At 40.5% G+C, this 22,236-nt stretch overlaps 1 protein-coding gene across 3 annotated transcripts in view; it reads right to left on the bottom strand.

The window, feature by feature from the left end:
• Positions 1–342: 342 nt before the first annotated feature.
• Positions 343–22,236, bottom strand: part of grk4 (G protein-coupled receptor kinase 4) — a 60,535-nt gene continuing 38,641 nt past the window's right edge. For 2 of the 3 annotated variants that reach the window (XM_086032357.1, XM_086032354.1), the window contains exons 4-16: positions 20,815–20,892; positions 20,595–20,695; positions 17,604–17,696; positions 15,533–15,596; positions 15,188–15,328; positions 10,058–10,248; positions 9,171–9,208; positions 8,759–8,848; positions 8,444–8,652; positions 6,257–6,394; positions 5,538–5,675; positions 4,316–4,447; positions 343–3,278 (exon numbers count right to left, since the gene is read on the bottom strand). In XM_086032357.1, the coding sequence (XP_085888483.1) occupies positions 3,222–3,278; positions 4,316–4,447; positions 5,538–5,675; positions 6,257–6,394; positions 8,444–8,652; positions 8,759–8,848; positions 9,171–9,208; positions 10,058–10,248; positions 15,188–15,328; positions 15,533–15,596; positions 17,604–17,696; positions 20,595–20,695; positions 20,815–20,892 (1,470 nt within the window). In that variant the 3' untranslated portion in view covers positions 343–3,221. Of the gene's footprint in view, positions 3,279–4,269; positions 4,448–5,537; positions 5,676–6,256; positions 6,395–8,443; positions 8,653–8,758; positions 8,849–9,170; positions 9,209–10,057; positions 10,249–15,187; positions 15,329–15,532; positions 15,597–17,603; positions 17,697–20,594; positions 20,696–20,814; positions 20,893–22,236 lie in introns of all 3 variants that reach the window. The other variant, XM_086032356.1, reaches the window with a different exon arrangement.

Below are 22,236 nucleotides of genomic sequence, written 5' to 3'. Positions count from 1 at the left end.
TCGTTCTTTGTGTTGGACCCCAAAAGCAACAAAACTACAATGGATTTTGTCCCAGTTTTCTCACACAGATTTCTTTGAATCCTCAAACAGTCCTTCTCAATGTACACCACTGTATACCAAGAGTTTAGTCAGGAATGGTATTGGCTATGGCAGAATGTGATTTCATAGGATATCTGAGACATAGTTTGGTTCTGCTTTTCCCAATTTGAAAACTCTCAATCCTCAAGGTCATTTTAGTCCAAGTCAAACAAATACTGACATTTCACACTAAATGCCAAAAGATGATGATATGCCTCCATCACCCCGCTTTAATAATGTAAAGTAACACACTCAGGACACAGGTGAATTTTATACAAATGGCAGTGTATTGTTTCATAATTACAAATGTAAGATATGGTACAACAACCAGTGATACAACTTGTACAAGAATTAACAATGCAGTGGTTGAACAACATGACTGTACAGGTACAAAAGGGGAGAAAAAAAAGTCCCAGGCCCTGTTGGAATACAAGTAAAGCGTTCCTTAAAATACCTTTACACTCACACATCTAGACAGAATGAGGAACCCCAAGTGGTTCTCCAGGTTTATTAGACCCAAGCGACATCAAGGAATTGAGGATCTCTCGCTTAGGTGTTACTGCTGAGGCTGATCCCAGTTTGGAAGGGCTGAATCCCAATCAGAGAAGGAATGCATTCAACATATTCAAACAAGGCCATTTCTACAGGTCACCTTGTCATTTTAAACTGTCCTTAGACACCAGACGTTATGTTGGCACTAAAATGTCATCATTTACATATACAAGGAACCTGATGTATTACAAACCAATACATGCTTACCTAATAAAACATATGTATTTCTTTAAAACAGGCATTACAATGCACTTAAGTGTGGACATTCAAAACCTTTGAGCAGTTTAAAGTTTCTTTACGTGAAGGAATTTATCTCAGAATGGACGGAAGGATGCATGAAGAGGGTAAAAAGGTCTGTCACAAATTTGCTTCTTGCAATTGGCACATACATACGATGAAGACAGTCTGTCCTCACCTAATTTTCCAGATAATACACATTTCATTTGATTCAATTTTTCTTTTGGTATAATTGAAAAAAAAAAAAAAACATCCGAGTGCAATGAATGATAGGTGTAGTAGAAATTACTGACCATGGCAGGTGAATACTGTAGGTGCAGCCATTAGTTTCTCTATGAGAACAAGTGACAGTTTTACAGCTTCGTTCTAAATGTACAAAGGTTTTGAGGCTAGAAGTACTAAAAAGGCTAAAATTTACAAAGGCAAAAAGTCAGCTTCAGAGCATGCCTGAGTGCAACAAAGACAAAATGACTCAAGACAGCAACGGATACACGGCACGTTTGAATGGTCAGAATGGAATGTGCAATGGTGGACTTTTCTTTAGAGCAAGAGAATACCAAACTAGAAGGGGTAATATATGTGCGCGCGCACAGTCACATATACATAATTGGAGAAATTCTGCACACATACAAATAAAGTCCCTCCATGATTACTATGAATTTAGAAAGAAATACAGACAATTGATTTTTAGCAAATTGGTGAGAAATGAGAAAAACTGAAGAAACTAAATTTACTTAAAGTGATTGAAGTTCCTTATTAAGTGAGATCAAATTTGATTTAATACATTGGACTTAACGAAAGCTGCATTTTCATACGATGCAATGTACACAGTAAGCCAATGTGTAAAAACTGAGTATTCACAGCATTAAAAACAGATGGTCAGAAGTTACACTGACCACCTCAAAGGACATCTCCAAACTTCAAATGCTTTTGAGAGCAACTACATCCACCAAAACAGAGTCCTAAATACAACCAAATCATCAAACCCCTCTACCCAATGTTGTTGGAACTGGAAAGGGTTCAAATCCTGCATTTCTCTGCCTTTATCCATACAAGACAGCACCTCAAAGTCATTTCTAAGAGAAAACATACTAATGTATGCCTTTAAGGGACGAGTAAACATTGTGCACTATTACAACAGCGTCCCCTTGATCGAGTAAAAACACATCTTAAATCACTTGAATATACAGTAGCTGCATATTCTCTACAAGTAGGATATGTGGCCAAGTATTTATGATCTACTGCACAGATTCTTATTCTTTACTCATTTCAGTGGTAAATGGCTACTGACAGAACTGATGGTCGTTCGTTTAATTCAACTGAGGTGTTTCATCAAGATGTATTAGTTGTCAGCTGCAAGTCAGATGTTTCATATAATGCCATCATTCCTCATTAGTCTAGGTCTCTGATTAATTTAACAGGGCAGCAGCACAGAGAGAGAAAACGTTTTGAATGATTATAAGAAAGGTTAGCAAAAAACACATCAGGAGAAGGATAGATGTGAAGCAGAAAAAGGGGACAGGGATAAAGAAATCCCCCATAGCTCTGCCTGAGGGGATCAATACCAGACATTTATTGAAGAGTTGTGCTCCAGAGAGGAAACAAGGCCCGATATTCGATATTACCATTGTGAACCTTTGAATTCACAGGTTTTGGACTGAAGGACCTTCTACCAAAAAACCTGCAGTCAAGATCTGCACACTTGCGAAGAGGTGCCGGACTTAACCATTGATCAAGAGGAGGAGTGGGAGCAGGAGGGACTTTATGTATTATAATGTACTGTAAAATTGCTGTGTAACAACACAGCAACTATGAACAGATTTGTTTTCCATTATTGACAGAATTCATTCAGATGTACCTGAGCCATGAAGGTTAAGGAGGCAATGGGGTCAATTTGGGATAGATGATGTGCTAAAAACATGTCATTGGCCAAATCAATGCTCAACACATACGGCACATTCAAAAATAAAAATAAATGCCTTATGCTACATTGAGAAAATTAAAATTGTACTGTGCTTCTGAAAAAAAAAAACAATATCCATACTCATTCCCAAAGACAATAAAATGAACATGTCATGTATGCATTCAAGTGGTACTTTTATGGCTTTTTGTACAATACAACCTTTAGTGAAAATATACATCTAGACATAAATTCAAGTACAAAGGTACAAAATCTTTAAACTCATACTTTTTTTCTTTAATTATAATACACTTTTAATACAGCTCATAAATACAGGTCAACATTCACTGAGTTCCTAAGATTTGCACTCGGCTGGAGTTTACGGTGAAGATCAGCGGCAAAGTGGGAGGGGCTAAAGGAGGTTGGAGGTGTTTTGTGGAGCGAAGGGAGTGGTTTAAAGTCGCGAGGGCTCCTCGCACTCGTCGTCACTGTAACCGCTCTTAAAACAGACCTGAGGAAGAGGAGGCATATGTGATGTGATACATTAGTATGGACAAGTTTAGCCTACCTGTGTGTGTGGAAGGGAAAGCAAGCAATCACATGTAGATTCTGAAAGATGTCAGAAACAGATACAAGAAACTATTCTGCCAAAACAGGGAATGCAGGACGAGGCAAAAGAACCAACAAGGAGAAGCATAATTTCTGAAGCATAACAGCCAGACAGAAAAGTCTCAAATTTAACCCAAGGAAAAAAAGCGGAAAAGGGAAGCCTGGAAATGATCAGACCATAAAGTTAAACCTAAAAATTGAGATCACATGACAGAGGAGTCACAATGAATTGATTTTTGACAAGGCTAAAGGCCTAGACACACCAATCCGACGTCGGATTGCGCCGTCTGATTGATGTAGCGAACACCGTCGTAACATCGGACCCCGTCAGGAAACGTCTGGTGGGCGTTTCAGCATGTTCAATCGGCGTCGTGAGTCGTGACATTTGGTCACTCTGATTGGCTGTTAGCTAGCAAATCAGTGAAAGGGGCAAGACAGGAAGTGACGAATGCGGATTAACAGTGCATTGCCTTTGCTACCTTTATCTTCTTACAAGCACAACAACGAGAGTTGACAATGTAAGTATTTCATGATACTGTGTCAACCACATGAGGGTTTGCTTGGCGTGGGAGTTCATCGTGAGAAAAAAATATAGCTGAATCTATTGTTTAAGTTTTTATAAGCCGCCCCCGGCCAACAGCTTTCCGGTTGGCTTTTTCTAACCATGAGGAATAGTGACTACCGCCGCCGATGTTATGGAGGGGTATTACATCTCACGCATGCGCAGAAGGTACTTTAATAGTCAGCGTCGCTGTCCGTCATTGCGGTGTATTTTTCCAGCGCGATATGCCGACAGTCAGCCCGACGCCACACGGGGTAAGCGTCGGTCACAGTTGGCCAACGGATTGGTCTATCTAGGCCTTAAGAAAGAAAAGAAGGAAGAGAGGAAGTACCTTAGCCCCCACCCCCTCGGAGAGTTGCCGGAGCACTAGCACTTGCCTCTCTTCTAAACAGGCGGTAAAAGAAGCCTCTCTTTGGTGGAGGGTTAGGCCGATTCATGTCCAGGTCTGGACACAATGTCCCATCAGTCTCATAGACATTGATTTCTTTGAAGCACTCCATTTCAATCATCTACACAAAGAGAAAGGATGTTATTTGAAAGAAGCACGCTCAACCTATTCACTGCAATTGACGTATTTATTTGTCTTTTCACAGTCCAGCCATTCAATCACAGGAACTTCTTTATATATTTTTTTCTTTTTTTCTTTTCAAATGTTTTTCAAACGTTAGGGTAAAAGTGGGTCTGAAAATGTCTGGCAGTGAATGAGTTAATAAGCACCGTTTTCAACAAGAAATACAATTTCGTTCTGTACACTTTTTTTGGGATGTGCCACTGTCAAAAATTGTTCAAGGTACTAAAATGAGTGATCTGTGCAGTACCGCTTTCTGGCATCGTTTGTGGAAGTGCAAAAATGATGGAGGGGTCAGCTGACTGCATGACTGAATGGAATTTTGCTTCTTCCTACCTGCTGTTTTACATTGTTTTGCCTATTCTGATTAGTTCTGCAGTCTTAGGCTTCAAAATTAAACTTTACTTATCATTCGTGGAATGGGAACAACACAAAATGTGACGTTCTCTAACAAAGCTAGTCTATATGTGATAAATGGTTACAAGAAGAAAGAACACACAATCATCGGTGTTCTTTGTTCCTTACCTTAAATTCAATTCATTCAAAGATAGATTATACCTCATCGCACAGGCATCATGTCACATCCTTAAATTGCAATTGCTATAACAGGGGTAACCAACCTTTGTGAAACTGAGAGCTACTTCTTAGGCACCGATTAAAGCAAAGGGCTAACAGACAGACAATTATATCATCATCATGACACTGATGTTACAGATTTCTCACAATAATTAGGACATGGCTAAATATCAATATGCAACACTATTTCCTACTACAGTTCTAACAAAAATCAACATTTTTAGAACAGGCCCACGGGCTACTCATGTGGCCCCTGGGGCTCGTGGACACAACGTGGGTACAGCTCTTATACTGGCTATCCTTAAATAGTATTGTGCAAGTGCTCAGAATATCATGGCTGGTCAGCGTAAATCAAACATTCTTCTACCCTGCACTGACACAAGGATAGGTGTGTAATTTGGTGCATGAGATGTGGCAACAATGACATCATCCCAGTGTCAGGCTCCTGCAGTTACCTCATTCTGCCACGGGATGGAGACACTTCCTGTGACGAACTTGTGGTAGAAGTCGTCATCGGTGGGGTCAAGGTTCACACCTTTGACAGTGGAGAACTGCTCGATGTCGAGGACATCTTTGCAGTACACAGCCCGAGGCTAACAGAAAAATACAGGGAAGACCAGGAACATGCAATGAAGAAAAAGCGGTGGAAGTTTAACCCGCAGTGAAATGCGTAATAAAAATTACTCAATGAAAAATTTTTATAAGACCAAACTCATCAATAGGGAATCTGATTCTGCTACTACTCACCGATATAACCATACACAGCAACACATGACCAGTCTGTACTGGCAAATATTGGTTTAACCTCTCAGGACAGTTACATTCTCTCTGCAAGTATATTTTTAAGACTGAAAAAGAAGCAATTCTTTGTGTGAACAGCTTCTCATTGGAGAACAGCGCAACTTTACCACTGCGTATTTCTACTACTCCGTTTTCGTTTCTATGAGAGTTGTTTTTTTTCCTTTAATGAAAGTCAGTTTCAAATTTAGATTTAAAACAAAATATATCCAAGGTATGTTTCTCACCACCTTGAAAGATATTCTAAATAGCTGGTAACGGAAGTGCAAAAGTGTCAAAGGTGAATGTTGAGTTGATTAGTGCCTCTTGGGGGGGTCTTATACCTGTTTTCTTGTTTGTGTGTGTGTGTGTGGGTGGGTGCGCGCGTTGCTCTTACATCTGGGCTGAAAGGAGGTTCCAGCATGTTAGCCTCCAATCGTTTGAAGTTGATGTTCCTGAAGATAGAGTGCTGCTTGACCTCTATGGCGCCGCGACCCTGACAACCGAGACGATTCTTAGGATCTTTAGCCAGCAGCTAGCAGGAGGGAGACAAACAAAAACATAAATTATCATCAGTTAGATGACGTACTTGGAGATGAAGGCTGACCCAAAGATGTAGAAAACAGAAGGAGGGGCTGGTGATCCCAATATTATATTGTTTTATTCTGAAACGCATAGATGTACGTTAAATAGCTTGCATCTCACCCTCTTGACTTCATGTATCTGACTGCACATAATATACTAAAAACCACCAATGCATAATAATTCACGTAGTACGGGTTAATGCAACACAATCATGGCTAGAATTAGAACACACTGCTGCTGTTTAAGAGCTGCTGGATAATATTCCCTCCACACCACCTCAAGCACAGAGGGCTTTGTGAAGTAGATGAGTGCAGTTCAGTGGTGTGCTCAATTTTTCACCAGACCTCTCCAGTTCACCTTCAGTTGTCAATACTCTCCCCCAGTTTCACTGTCACTTTCTGCTCTCAACAACTCACATCACCTGACTGTTTTCTAGGCTGCCTTATTATTTATTGCATGGAAATTATTTGGTCTCTTTGCCTATGACAACATTGGTAAGCAACAAAACAAAACATTAATGCCACACACAAACAAAAAACGGCATAATCAGACCACACAAGTGAATGAGTGTGAAAAAGCTCATCTCTACCATGACTCCACCCCCCAGCTTTCTACTCTACTTTTTTGTACAGAAACCTTTCTTCTTCTTGCTCTCCCCACTCATCCTACCCCTAGGGAGTCTTCTAATCTGTTGAACCTCAGGTCAGAATGTTCCACAGCAGGACACAAATAAATGTCTCATCCGCTCTGGCTCCGAAACAGATAAGCTCACTAGCTCCCTCTTGGTGCACAGATGAGTGGGTTTGTATTGAAAATTTATTTCCCAGTTATAATTAACTGAAATGGCTACAAAAACCCCAATTCATACAATATATTAATAATTCATTTCAGCTCATCACAGCGAGGTTTCTAACAGTAAACTCTAATGTAACATTATGCTCACACCACATGACGTGTATGCGGGGGGCGGGGGTTAGTGTGACTTCATACAAAAGGGTCAGGTGGACTGAATTCAGCACAGTCGACAAAGGGCAACAATGAAGGCTATCTGTTGGTCTGTGTTGTGTTGGTTTGTGTGTTGCTGTTAATTAAAAGAACACAAGCTTTGTTCGAGTTACATTTAGTGTTCTATCCATTTCACCCTATTGTGCTATCGTCGCTCGACTAATCAAACCACTGCAATGTGTGGACCGTGTAGCCCCTTTCTTGAGATAGCCTGCTGTACTTACAAGAAGACTGATGAAAGGATGCCAAGAAGTGACACAGTATACTTATTTGGCGGGCTCCACGATTTTCCAAAAATGCAAAGCGTGGTTTGATAGTACTGTATATATTGACTATATACTGATGTAATATGAATACTCACCCATTATAATAAATTATAATACCCCTCCACCCCAATTTTGTTTTATTTGATGTGATTAAAAGCGATGTTGCCAGGAACTTGATGAATTTTTGCTGTAAATAAGGCAAACATTCAGCTAACGAAACATTATTATTTTATTGAAATAACATGGGCGGCACGGTGGTCGACTGGTTAGCACGTCCGCCTCACAGTTCAGAGGTCGTGGGTTCGATCCCGGCTCCGGCCTCCCTGTGTGGAGTTTGCATGTTCTCCCCGTGCCTGCGTGGGTTTTCTCCGGGCACTCCGGTTTCCTCCCACATTCCAAAAACATGCATGGTAAGTTGATTGGACTGTCTAAATTGCCCCTAGGTGTGATTGTGAGTGCGGATGTTTGTCTCTGTGTGCCCTGCGATTGGCTGGCAACCAGTTCAGGGTGTCCCCCGCCTACTGCCCAAAGACAGCTGGGATGGGCTCCAGCACGCCCCGCGACCCTTGTGAGGAGAAGCGGTACAGATAATGGATGGATGGATGAAATAACATGCATTATACCACAAAGCCAGTATACTGAACTTCAGTCACTACCCCTAAAATGAGAATTCCATTTGTTTTTAACCAAGTGACAAACAAGTGTAACTTTTATCTATTCACCCTCACCTGTCGGCAGATATCTTTTGCTTCTTCAGAGAACTTATCAGAGTACTCCTCCTGATCTTCACGCACTCGTCTGTCCACCTCCTCCCGCTTGACTCGTTCCTTGCGCTTGCGAAAGGGCGACTGGCCTTGAATCATCTCAAAGATAAGACAGCCCAGACCCCACCAGTCCGGACTGAAGGTGTAACTCTCATTCTGGATTACTTCAGGAGCTGCGGAAGGAGCAGTGAAGGAAAACGGGAAATGGTAGTTTGACAGGGGTAGGCTCATGATTATTGAAAGGGCACTACTGTGTTTGACAAATAGTCCACTTCATACCCATGTATCCAACTGTGCCTACTCTCCCTCGTATCGTCTCTCCTTCAGGAATTTGCACAGCAAGACCCAAGTCCGAAATGCGGATGTGCCCTAAGGAAGATGACAACAAATTAGGATTTTACAGAACTATAATAATGGGTCTATAAATTATAATCCTTATGGATGAACACAGATTTTATGAGCTAAACACTCAGAGAGCGCAAAATATCAAGATATGCCTTCTTAAGCTAGTAAAAGATTGGATACACTATGCTGCAGTGTTTGCACAAAATACACTGAACTCAGTCACTGTTGACTTACTCAGTCCCTCTTACTGGCTCATTCTAAACAACAATGGTATGCAAATTAGTCTTGCTTGCCAAACAGCGTTCCAACAAACAGATCTGATGTGAAAGAAGAAACAAGGACATACCACAATCATCCAAAAGGATGTTTTCTGGTTTTAAATCCCTGGAAAAAGACAAGAATCAAAAAAACGTGCCAGTACTTTTCATTTAGTAGTCAAAAATATAATGTAACAAAACATAATACAAGATAATATACGTATGCAGTGAAAACCCGATGTAACGGACCAAAACTAATGGACTCTGGAATTAACGGACAGAAAATAGCTTCCAGTCCACTCAAAGTGCCCCTTGGTACAGTGATTGTTGAAGTCTGTTAGTTCCAGAATTGTCCGTTTTTCTTTACTGGTACTATGGTTGTGTCGCTGTTGACACACAGAACAGACTATCACAGGCTACCAGATGTGCCTACATGGCACATATGTTAGCAGGGGTGACTGTTCCATCAGGAGCCAAAAGCCAAAAGGTAAGCAGAGCTGCAGCATAAGCACAGATTAACATTAGAGAACATCATTGCTTGGACGTACGGAAATGTTCAGCAAAGTTGTCAACGTGATGGCGGGGCAATTTGTTTTTGGCTCTGTGTCTGCTGCACATGCCTTTTGTCTAGTTGCAGTGCTGGAAATGGTTAGAAAAAGCCACGGTAGCTTTGCGCAAGTTTGATTCGCTCGCTATTTGGATGCAGAGGGGTGAACGTCTCCTGCTTTGGAAGGAGTCAAAACAACGCACATCCGTCACTAGTCAACAGTGTCGCTATGTCTTTTAATGCCGTGTCAGGCGGCGTTAAGTGTTCCACCGGGAATACTAATAGCACCCGCACATATTTTGTCATCTATTTAACCACTTACATGATCAAAATTGTGAATGGTACAATGCCAGTGCAGTGTCTGAAGCTATTGGTCATCAAAGAGAGACAGTATTAACTCAGTTAACTCCCCTGCCCATCTTTGCTAACCTGTAGACTATTCTCTCACGGTGCAGGTCCTCAAGGCCACAGCAGATCTCAGCAGCGTAAAAGATGGCTCTCTGCTCGTCAAAGCCAGAGTTGCCCATATTGTAGATGTGGAATTTTAAGTCACCACCATTCATTATCGTCAGCACCAGGCATAGGGCATCCTTGGTCTCATAGGCATATGCTAAACTAACCTGGAAAAGGGGCAAATTGGGATAGAGGCGGCAAGGAGGGGGAGAAAGGAGTTGTATATGGGACAAATGGGGGAGGAAGAGAGAGAAGGAAAAGAAGTGGTAAGAGACCAGGGGCAGAATCGTGACATGACATGTCAACATGCAGTACAGTACACGATTCACAATGGATAATATAGACATTTCAGGAGATGTTTTTTTTTGTCAGAATAGGAATTTATACTGACCTTCTTAAAACTCCCACATGTGAATAGTACAGTCATTTATTTAGGGTCATTTATTCTCCCATATTATGGATAAACAACAGTAGAGACAACTAGCCGTAACTCTAACACGGTAAAAATAAAAGCAAAAAAAAAGGAGTTGGAATTCTTTTGTCCATTTATCTAGAAGAAGGCAAGGAAAGAGGTCTGAAGTGACCAATGTTGGACAAGAAGGCCTGGTCAATAGTCTAGGTTCAAGTTCATCATAATGTGTTTGATGAGATTTGGGTGTAACTAAAAACAAAACATTTGAATCAGAAAATCGATTTTGATTTACAAAGTAAAAGATGTGACTGGATCTAATCAAAACATTCCACTTTAAAATAAATTGAGCTACATATCGAATCATCTTTTACTGGAGAGATATATTTTTAAAAGGAATTTACATTACCGTAATTTCTAGACTACATAACACACCCGATTAAAATGTTTTTTTCCCCAAACAATGCATAAGGCCAGAGGTGGGCATTTTACTAAAGTTTGCCGGTCCGTCATTCATCATCCATCAGTGGCCTGGGCACTACCGTACAATCCTGATGGATTAAAATGCTTCCTAGTCCTTGTGCAAACTGAAATAAAGTTGCCATGACGATAAATTAATGCTTTTTCTTCAACGTTGTCATCTTCTTCACAGTCATCTTTTTCTTCTGTCCGTTAGCGGTTTTAGCAAGTTTTCGTGCATTATTGCCACCTTCTGAAATGGAGTGTGGGTATGCTAAATACTGTGTCACATCCTCCTAATCTGTTTAAAAAAAATAAAAATAGCAATGTAAAACTAAACTCGCAAGAACTTCTCTGTAAAACTGTCTTTGTATTCATCCATCCATCCATTATCTATACCACTTTTCCTCACAAGGGTCGCGGTAGGCGGGGGACACCCTGAATTGGTTGCCAGCCAATCGCAGGGCACAATTTTAATTTCATTTTTCGTTATTTCGTTCGGTTTCGTTTACGATAATAACCATGGTCATGACAGAACACAAAGCGAGCATCCCCAAACCGTTCCCACTAAGCAGGAATAACTGTCCAAAATTACTAGTTAAAATGAAGATTTGAGATTCAGACAATTAAGAGTTCAAGACCAACCACAGATTGATTAATGATCTGATTAAGAGGCTCTTTCAATACATTTGTCAATGAAGTTTGAAGACCCAGATTGAGTGACAACAAAGCTTCTTTTTCCCTCTGGATGCTAATATATTTCCTTCGTCTTGAGCTCTATTTTTCCAGATTATTCCCACCAACCTTCCCTTCTCTCCCCTGAGGGTCAATGACACGCAGGGTATTGTGTATGTGCATGAGTGCATCAGTGCTGTACAAGCAGGATGTTATAGCCACCAGGAGGAATCCCATCTGCTTTTGAGTACATAGAAAGAAACTGTCCACATGAGGGTGTGGGAAAATTCCTGTGTGATATCATGTGCACCCCCAACAAACAAAGCATTAAGGGGAAAGCAGGATAAACAAGATACTACCAGTCTTTAGCAACTAACCCCTCTGTTTATCTTGGCAGGAGAAAATATATTGTGTCCTTATAGGGGAAGTCAACCCAAATACATTTTTTCCAGAATATGTTCTATGCAGGGCCACTAGTTGAAATATGGCATTCTGATTAATATTGCCTTAGTGGAATATAAGTTAAGCAGCAAAATGCACCCAATTTTAGCCCTCTCAGTGGACGGCCATTTTGTCACTCCTGTGGACTGAAGATGACATCGAAGTTGCTCAGGGCTCAGATAACGATCGATCATGGCTCAGCTTCAGAAAACAGGTTAGCCGTGATGGGTCGTAAACTAGTGACAAAATGGCCGCCCCCTGAGCTAGCTAAAAATGGGTGGATTTCTCATATTCCACAAACGCAATATTAATCAGAATGCCGTATTTAGACTAGTGGGCCTGCATAGAACATTCTGGAAATAAATATGTTTGAGTTGACTTCCTGTTTAAAGCAACCATATTTTTGTGTCCAATTAATTTTTTCCAAGCTGTCTTGAGAGCTCTATTGGATATTAACATCTGATTTAAAAGAGACCTTTTCACAGGAATTAATGTTGGACAAAGGGAGGGTTACTTTTCAATCGGCTTGTCTTTGGTTTAGAAGCAACCAAGCCAGTGAAGTGAGTGGCCCTTTGCTTAGCTACTGCCAATGGGAGCCAAACTAACAGTTTTCCGTGGTACACACATCGCATGCACACTACAACGTGACAACATGAGTTAAAACGTGAAACCATAAGGTAACAATATCTATTGACTAATAGAGAGCACTGATCAAAAAGACAAAGAACAGGAGAGAGCGATGAGGGGTTTCAGAGAGCACTTGACTCTTCTCCTTGCTACTGCTGTTTGGTCAGTGTTGCTAGGCAACAGAGCAGCTCTTGTAGATAGAGAGGTACATGACGAGTCATCAGTTCTGCCTGCAGCACAGAGAATGAACACACACACACACACGTGCGTGGACACACAGGCGCACACACAAACGGGCGCGGAAAGAACCATGTCAATCCCAGGTGACACAAGCTTGAAGTGTAAGGTTCGGCAACAAGCCCACTCCATTCTCCTTGCGTGTGTGCGCGCGTGTGTGAGTGAGCGCCATGACTCACTCAAGCAAGACACTCAACATACTGTAGCTCACCCATCATCACCATATAACAACTCCAACAACTATTAGCTTCAAATGGAGAACATGGAGAGGTTCTGTCTATATCAGTGTGAAGACACTGCAAGCAGGCACACGGTGTTTCATGGAAAAGAGTTTTTGATCTCATTTGGAAACCTAGCTATGTTCCACCAGAAATAAAGTCAAACTTGGTATAATAATCGTGTCTGTAAAACAATCATTTGAATAAGAATAACACTGTCAAAAGCCAAGTTTCTTCTCTTGTCTGTGCACCTGAGTTGTTGAGTCAGAAACACAAAGAACCACACAAGCCCGGTTTTACAACTACAAACATTCAATGCAATCAAGTACAATTGAACAGGTTTAAAAGTGATGCATGTTTACCTACTGTACGTTTTAACAGAGAAGAGTAAAGAAATGGAAAAACGGCTCAATTTGTAAATACTGTATCATGCATATTACATAACAAGGATATGTATGACATATCATTTTTAAAGGACACCTGACATTGAAAAATAACAATGGTTAAGCCTTCATGTCCCCTACTTAATTTGAGGACCAAAACCCTTACTTATATCTGCCTTTAACCCGTTCAGTACCAGACTTTTTCAGAGCCATTGTGAAATGACATAAGTAATTGGGAAAGTATGAGTTAAAGGGCAAGTCAACCCCCCAAAAATCATTTCAATAATATGTTCTATGCGCCTTCACTAGTCTAAACATAGCATTCTGATTAATATTGCGTTTGTGGAATATGAGTTAAGCAGCAAAATCCAGTCATTTTTAGCCATCTCAGGAGCGGGCATTTGATCACTTTCTGTTTACTGAAAATGACATCACAGTTGCTCAGCGGTCAGGTAACGACGAATCATGTCTCACCTGTTTTCTGAAGCTGAGCCGTGAGCATCTGTGATGTCATTTACAGTCGACAGAAGTGACAAATGGCCACCCCCTGAGACGGGTGGATTTGACGGCTTAACTCATATTTCAATCATATTCCCTTGTTTCAACTAGTGAGCCCGCATAGAACATATTCTTGTAAAGAAAATGTTTGGGGTGACTTCCACTTTAAGTTTCCAGATGTTCCCTTATGTTAAGGACTGCCAGCTTCACATTCCTGACTCCCAGTGCTTTGGCCCAGCACACAAGAAACGCAAAGCTTGGTGACTATCGAAAAGAGTGTTGAGCAAACTTGCTATTCGAGTGACGGCCAAAAATCAACACTTGCTCATGACTATGGCTCAGTTTATATAATTCCTCTGTAGGAAAATCAGCCAAATGCAACAGCACTATTAAGAGCATTAGGCATGGTGGTAGAGTGGCAGGTTAATGATTTTTTGAAACGGGTGGTGGAGATTTCTGTCACACTTACTCAAAGGGACACTGGATGTCTTTCTTCTACATGCTGCATGCAGTGTGTTGTGGGACACCAAATTCCATCACAGACTCAATGACATTGCAACAAGGCACACAACTCTTTTCTTAGTAAAGTAAACATGCAGCACTGTTGTGATTCCGCAAACAGTTATTCAGCATACACATTCATGTAAGTCAAAAATGCCTCAGGAAAACTTAAGAGTCTTTGAGAGTATTAAGTTTTCCCATCGGACGGAAATTAATTGATTGCTGTGCACGTCGACTGAAATCAGTATCAATGTCATTTTCGCCGAGAAGCAAGACATCACATTAAATAACCATTTTATAAACATTCCCATATGATTAACTTCAAATGAAAAGTCAACATGTTTGCAAAATGCTCATCAGCAGTACAGCTGCAGCCTAGAATTACCTGCAGCTGCTCAAAATTACCATGTGGCGTGTGATTTGTTTTCACATGTACATTTTCATCCCATTAGCTCTTTTTCCACTGGACATAGAGGCACACTGAAAAGTCTGGAAATCAAAAACGCAAAACAGCCATGTCTTTGATAGCTGATTGGTAAATTTTGCAAACACGCCATTTGTTTCATTTGCAGCCACAAATGGTCTCACACACACACACACACAGACACAGAGGATACAATTTGTGTGAAAGGTTGAATAAGAAAAAGGTAGTACTTACTACAAAACTACTGTTAACTTTTTCTAAAATTCGTTTTTCGTTTAGTGCCATTGCTTCACCTTTTCTTTTCTTCACTCGTTTCTTTTCCAGCTTTTTACAGGCGTACATCTTACCGGTGGCGCGTACTTGGCAGGCACAAACCTGGAAAAACAAATAGCAAGGACACATGAACAAACATAATTTGGTGTCAAAGAGTAAGTTAAGATTAAACCACAGGATTTTCCTATATTCCATTGACTAAGCTCATGAAAGCTGTCACATTAACCCTAAAGCTTCCTTAAAATAAATTCAAACTCAAGAAGTACCACTGCATGACAATAAATGTGTCATCTTGAAGACACTCACCTCGCCAAATCCACCTTTTCCAAGTACTCTGTAATGTCTGAAGGTATTTTTGGTTACTGGTTGCCTACAATGGAAAGACAGGAAAAACGACAGCTAAGTTAAAAATGTCACGTGAAGCTGGAGACTGAACAATTCTCTAATTAAATATAATTTCTTCACTCTACTTCAGTTACCAGCAATTGTGCAAATCATCATTGTATTGTATATTCACACAGAATCAACAACAAGAAGCACCGCACTTGTGTTTGAGTGCAAGAACCTGTCTAAAAGAGAATATTTGCCATGAATTTGTGAAGTTCTTTAAAACATTTACAGTACATTTACTGCGAGAATGCTGAGAGATAAGCGTGTCATACTCGGGAAATTGGGCATCGCAGCCCCTGTAGCAGATCTTAGACATGTGGCTTTAACACTGGGTCAGAGTTTATTATTATTCACTGTTTCAATCAAAAATGTAAACGTAAGTGTCAGTGGAAGAGAAGCACTATTATTTATTTTTATTTTTAAATCGAGTGGTAATTACAATCATCTATTCTGTTACAAAGCCGTCGATATCGTCATTGTCTACAAACATATGTCCTAACCATATATCACGTTTGATTGGTTCCACTGGTTCAAAGCCCACAAGCGTGTTGTCTTTTTCATTGCTGTCACTTATTTCAGAGCTCCCACGATCGCCTGCGCCCACCGTTGCTGCCCGAAAAAACATAATAAATAAATAATAATATATAAATAAATAAAAATAATAAATAAATAACGTATACGCTCTCCCGCCTTTAAAGTTAGAAAGATGCAACAGCGCTCTCAGTTTTTATGGTTGAAACGCAGTTACGCGCACCCGGCCTTAATGGGTTAATTAAGATGTTTTGTGACAACTACACTGTGAGTGAATGAGTAAGTTGCTAGCTCCTTGGGTGGTTAACTGACATATGCTAGTTACTTTGAAACAAAAGAGTTTTTGTGTTTTTGATGGACTTCATTTTATACTGGTGTGACAAAGTTATGAATGGTCAAAACCATGGCGAGTTCCAGGTATTACCCCACCTCATCGGCCATTGCAATTATTAATTGGATGTTTAAACTGTGTTTTAATTCTTCTGACTGGCTCATGTATGGCCGGTTAACTTTAACCCACTAAAGCCTAAAGCGCCTGGCTCAACAGCTCCCCAAAACCTAAGGTCATCTTTGGAATTACCCTTGAAAACCTGAAGTTTTGCCAGGAATTAAACACCTACAAAATAATTAATATCCCAGCCTCTGTAGCACATCGTTCCAAAAGAATATGAGAGTTTAGACACAGGCCCAAGTTTATTAATCTTTACTGTTTCAATCGAAGATGTAAAAATAAAGTGTCAGTGCAAGAGAAGCACTATTTTTAATTTTTTTTAAATCGAGTGGTAATTACCATCCTCTAATCCGTGACAAAGACGAAGACAAAGAAGATATTGTCATTGTCTACAAATATATCTTAACCATAAATCACGTTCGACTCGTTCTACTGGTCACACAAGCGCGTCGTCTATATCACTTCCGTTACTCATTTCAGAGCTCCTGTGATCGACGGCGTCCGCCATTATGACTCAGAGGAATTTTAGAACATCCTCCGCAGGCTCACTACACAGGCACGTGGTATATTCTGATGCATTTCATTAAGAGACGGAGAATTGGATAAAAAAAAGAAAAAGAAAATGACTCCATTCTTTGAGGGTAGAAAGACGCAACGGCGCTCCCGGCTCTAGTGGTACAAACGCGGTTATGCGCTCCCGGCATTCATGGGTTAATGTCAACCAGCATGACGGATGGAGGTTCCACCATACTTCTCAAAGATCCTGGAGGCATACAGTGCGGTAGTATCTCTCAGCATTTAAATTCAGTTTATGAAGGATTTTAAATTTCTGGTTAAAACTGTTCATGTGTGCAACCTAATTTCGCTTAGTCTGGACAGAATATCAATGTTATTTTTCCAGTAACATAATTGTATTGAGCAACAATTCTGATGCTATAGAAACAACAATGCAACAACCTACAGTATCTAAGCTTCGTGGATGCTTCACAAGACTTAACTTCTCACCTCTCCAACCATTTCCACTGCAGGAAGCGAGAGAAGTACATAGACTCCTGGTAAGAGGAAAATGGTGCTCCACTTAGATAGTCACGAACTATTCTGTGGAGACATAAAAATGCTTTGATCAAAGAAATAGTGAAGACATTTTATTGGACAAATGTGCATGACAGCAACAGGCACAATGTTTTAAGAAAAATGAAAATAAAATTTTAAAAATGGTCAAATCGCTCTGCTTTCTGATCTTCAAAAGATCTTTCTTGAATGTGTCAACTGTCACTACAAGATGACTTGACCCTGGACACCTGGCATGTGTGTGACATTTTCAAATGCTTTGACTACATGGCGATTAAAATACCAACAGGGTCAAGAGAACCCTTATGTTTCCCATTCCAAAAGTCTTATGATTGCATGACGGCACACATAAAAATGTGAACATTATCATTGTTCTAGAAACGTAATACATTAAAAGGCAATGAAAGAAATAAAACAACTACGGTATATAAGCACTTTTGACTTAAGCGAAAGATAAAAATAAGACACTTTTGCAATTAAATCTCACTGTATTTATTTAAACCATCTGAAGTGCCTGCTGTTTTCCTATTCTAAAAATATGTTAAAAACACGCTCTCATATGCCAAGGAGACTTTCCTCTGCACATTTTGACAGCATTTCTCAACTAAAGATGAGAAAACTGTGGCTGATCTGAGCAAACATTTATTTACTGTACGTCATCACAGAGGCCAGTTACATACAGTATGACATCAACGTCTGCTGTCTTTTGTGAACAATATTCGGCATGTTGCAGATGTTGAAGTTGGTATCTCACTGAGCAGCGAATACTCATGCGTGAGTTCGTAAAAGGTTGCAGTTTTTGTCTCACACGTTTTTTTTTGGTCGCCAAGAAATTCTGAACATATTCTTTTGCAACCTTTTTTTACGAGCCCTGTCGAAAACCCCAAATTCGCTACATTCGCAAGCATTCGGCGCTCAGTGAGATACGCGCTTTAACCAGGGATTGATATTGCTCATTAGTATCTATACATGCCGATCTGCTCTATAACTTCAAACATATCACATAACATAGTGCTAATTACACAGACAGTATGTTTTGGGGATACCGGGTTCTGGTTGCGAATGTCTCCCTGCAAAAATAAAGTTGTGTTGTCCAAGCGCAGTTATCCGGTAAATTGACAAGATTTTGTCAAAGAAGTTAAAATAGTTGACGGACATTTAGGGAGGGAGGAATCAAGCAGGGGCTGCCTGGGTGCCAGAGTGAAGCAATACTTTCTGGTCTGCAACCGGCTGTGAAAATGTCATGTTTCCACGTGCGGCACCATGCTTTCCTTTGGGCTTTACCACAGGAAAAAAAAATTGAGAATTGAGAAAGAATTACATATTGAAGTCAAAGTTCCACAAGGGATTATAAGTAGAAATGGTGGCGCACTCGTACAGTTTTGATAACACAAATAAGTACGTGTTGTTCCGCGTTTCTATTCTGCTATTTTGCCACCCACTTATAATTGATTTATTTTTTTAACCTTTATTTATCCAGGTAAGGAAATTGAGAACAGATTCTCATTTGCACTGCCAACTTGGCTGCAGACAACAGTAAAACAAAGCAAAATAATATTAATAACAATAATATGTTTGCAAATTGCATTTGAAGCAATTTGAAACAAAAATGAACACAAAAAATTTGACTTCATATTATAGACTACACAAGAAATTTAACTTAAGTCACAGTAATAATGTTTAGCATGGTTTCTAATTATGTGCTAGTAAAAGTAGTGTATATTTGCATAAGATATGTTATTTAAAATGAATCCCTCGTGCCGATTGCGGACGACGCCAAATCTAACTCGGTGTTTTCTTGCTTTGGTGTATCATAACATTATCGTAAAACCAAACGATGGTTGAATAGATTTGTTGTGTTGCCGGTGGAAGCAGAGACAACTTGCACTTCCACGGCAAACCCAAAATGTAACCAAATTAGCAATTTTGACTTGTCTTGCTTGTTTACAAGTCGTTCCTGTGGCGAGTCTTGAACCATTTTTAGATCTGTTACTCTGTTAAAACGTTGAGTAGGATGTGTAATAATCGAAATCGTAATTGAAATTCGATTAATTGCACAGCCCTAAACTGATGGTTTTCTGAAACAGGTTATCACAATGAAAACTATCGAGCAGATGTTAAGAGGCCTACCAGCATGTGTTTGCAATACAATATATGCATGCTTTCCGGCTGTATTGTGTGGATATCGCTGGGAGGAAAACGTTAAACTGATTTTGGGTTCTGATAACATGACATTTTTTTAAGGTGTGTGTTTATTTCACACAATTTTAATTTGAAGTGTCTTATATTATTTCAGGTTATCAAATTTGTTGGAACTTTGTATATTGTACAGGATTATAGACAAATGACATTAGTCAGATAATCGACAGAAGTGCAAAGACAAAGTGAAAAAAGCGTGGCAAATTCCAAATCATGTGATGAGAAGCAAGTTCAGTCTTAATAATCCGTGGTCTGTTTGCTCCTCCTGGCTTGCAACGCCAGCAGCTGAAACACCTGCAAGTGTGTGGGTGCGCTTGTGTGCATGTACGTGAACACTGAGGCTGCAGTTGTTTTCATGCCAGCCATCCGGATGATCTCTTTGCCCAGTGAACTTTTTCCTCCCCATTTCAATCACTTTTCATCTGCAAGTCTTTGTGGGTGTATGTGTGTAAAACTGCACAGCAGGTGCCAGCTGCCTCATCGTCACTAGTGACAGGATGCACACAACACAGTGTGCAAACACAAACAGTGAAGGAGAACGTTTCTGCTGGTGTTACTAAGATGCGAGGGCCCAGACTTGTCGTTAAGAAAGCCTCTGACAAACAGTCCTTTTCATTGCAAGAGCAGATCCATTCTAAAGAAGAAGTTCAGTTAGACCCATGTTACATGGCCTTAAAAAAAAAAAAAAAAGTCATCCAAAGGGCCGTACATGGGGAGAACACTTACTTGGTGCAGTCATTGAAGAGCTCCTTACAAGGACTCTGTTCAAGTCTCTCCCGGCACCCAGCGACCACATCTTGGGGTATGCCTGGCAGATGGGCCGCCGACTTGAAGGGGCAACAGAAAGAGAACGTACTGTGACAATGGGCAAAACACAGCGGCCAGGTATACTCCTGCAACCAGCCAACCGTGCGGCATGGCCGTATTGAGTGCGAACGTGTATTACCCCATTATTGAAGTAAGTGTCTAAAACATTCAATCCGCAGTCCCGCCGCTTCTCATCAGGAGCGAGTTGATACATGGCCTGTCGGGAGATCACAAGCAAGAGCACACACATTGCAAGTCTCCCCGCTAACACTGACATCTTGAATACCTCTCCAGAAAAGGAACACATTAAAGGCGGGAAGAGAGAGAGGAGAGACACAAAGGGGGAAAAGAGGGAGGACGAGAGCTTCAGGGGAAATGAAAGAAAAGTCACATTGACTGGGCGCTCACGTATCAGCGGGAGAGGTTTTACAACTGGAGGTCAACTGGCACAGCTTTTAATTCTTTTCCTGCCACATTATGTACATGAATAATGGCGAGTCCTGCGTCATATGCGTCAATAGTGTTGACATCATACCAGCATAAGAGCATGAAGTTGAGCATACAATTTTAATAAGGCAGTTTTTTAATTAAAATGAACACTGCACATGTCGGAGGCCTGCGATATAAGATCAAAGATCGGTCTTAGTACTGAAAACCATGATTTGCAGTGGCAAGGTCTGGGAGTTTTTTTTCCCTTTACCTCTAATTAGTATTCTATATTTGATACAGATCAGTGATTCACCTGCAAAATTATTGGTGGGGGATAGATGTTCAAAAAAGTACTTGCAATCGAAACCTTACAACTGGTTGAGCCATCCTCAGTAGTTGTTTTGTTCAACAACCGAATCAAGCATTTTCTACAACTGGCAATGAGTCTTTCACATCTCTGTGGAGATACTTTGGCCTACTCCTTGCAGAACTGCTTTAATTGAGCACCACTGGCGGGTTTTCGAGAATTTCCATCGGATTCAAGTCCCGGCATTGACTTGGACACTTGAGTACCTTCATCTTGTTTTGTTTTTTAAGCTATTCAGAAGTTGACTTGCTGGTGGTGTTTTGGACTAGTGCTTCATCTTGACATCACAAACTGATGGCTGAACATTCCCCTTCTGGAATCTGAGAATGAATGGTCCGCAAGTCATCCATTAACTATGTTGGAAGATACTTTAAGTGTTGCAAATTTGCAAAGACACAGAACAGTTTAGTACTGAATCGTTGCGATATAGTGTAAAACAGTTTTTCACCCTCTCAGGTGTCTGGATTTTTTTGGGCAGGGCTAAACCACGGATGAGCTGATATATCCTCCCTGAAGTGTTTTTGAGTCATTTGGGCTACAATATCTCAGACTACGCAAGACAGCTGTGGAACATAAGCGCGAGGCTCTATGTGGGAATGGCAAGAATTTGCGCCTTTGAGTAAGTAGTGTTACCTTACTATCACTCCAGATGTCAATGATAATTTCCCGTTACCGTTTGAGTGGGATCCTTCATTGACTTTAGCATTAGCGCTAGCGATGTTTTAAAAATGTAGCATGTTTTGTATTTAAATAAAATGCACTGCA

Source organism: Filicampus tigris, chromosome 6 (genome assembly GCF_054856515.1).
Source record: "Filicampus tigris isolate MCC_2025a chromosome 6, RoL_Ftig_1.0, whole genome shotgun sequence".
Taxonomy (NCBI): domain Eukaryota; kingdom Metazoa; phylum Chordata; class Actinopteri; order Syngnathiformes; family Syngnathidae; genus Filicampus; species Filicampus tigris.
Note: the sequence above shows the minus strand (reverse complement) of the source record. Positions and strands in the feature narration are given on the sequence as shown.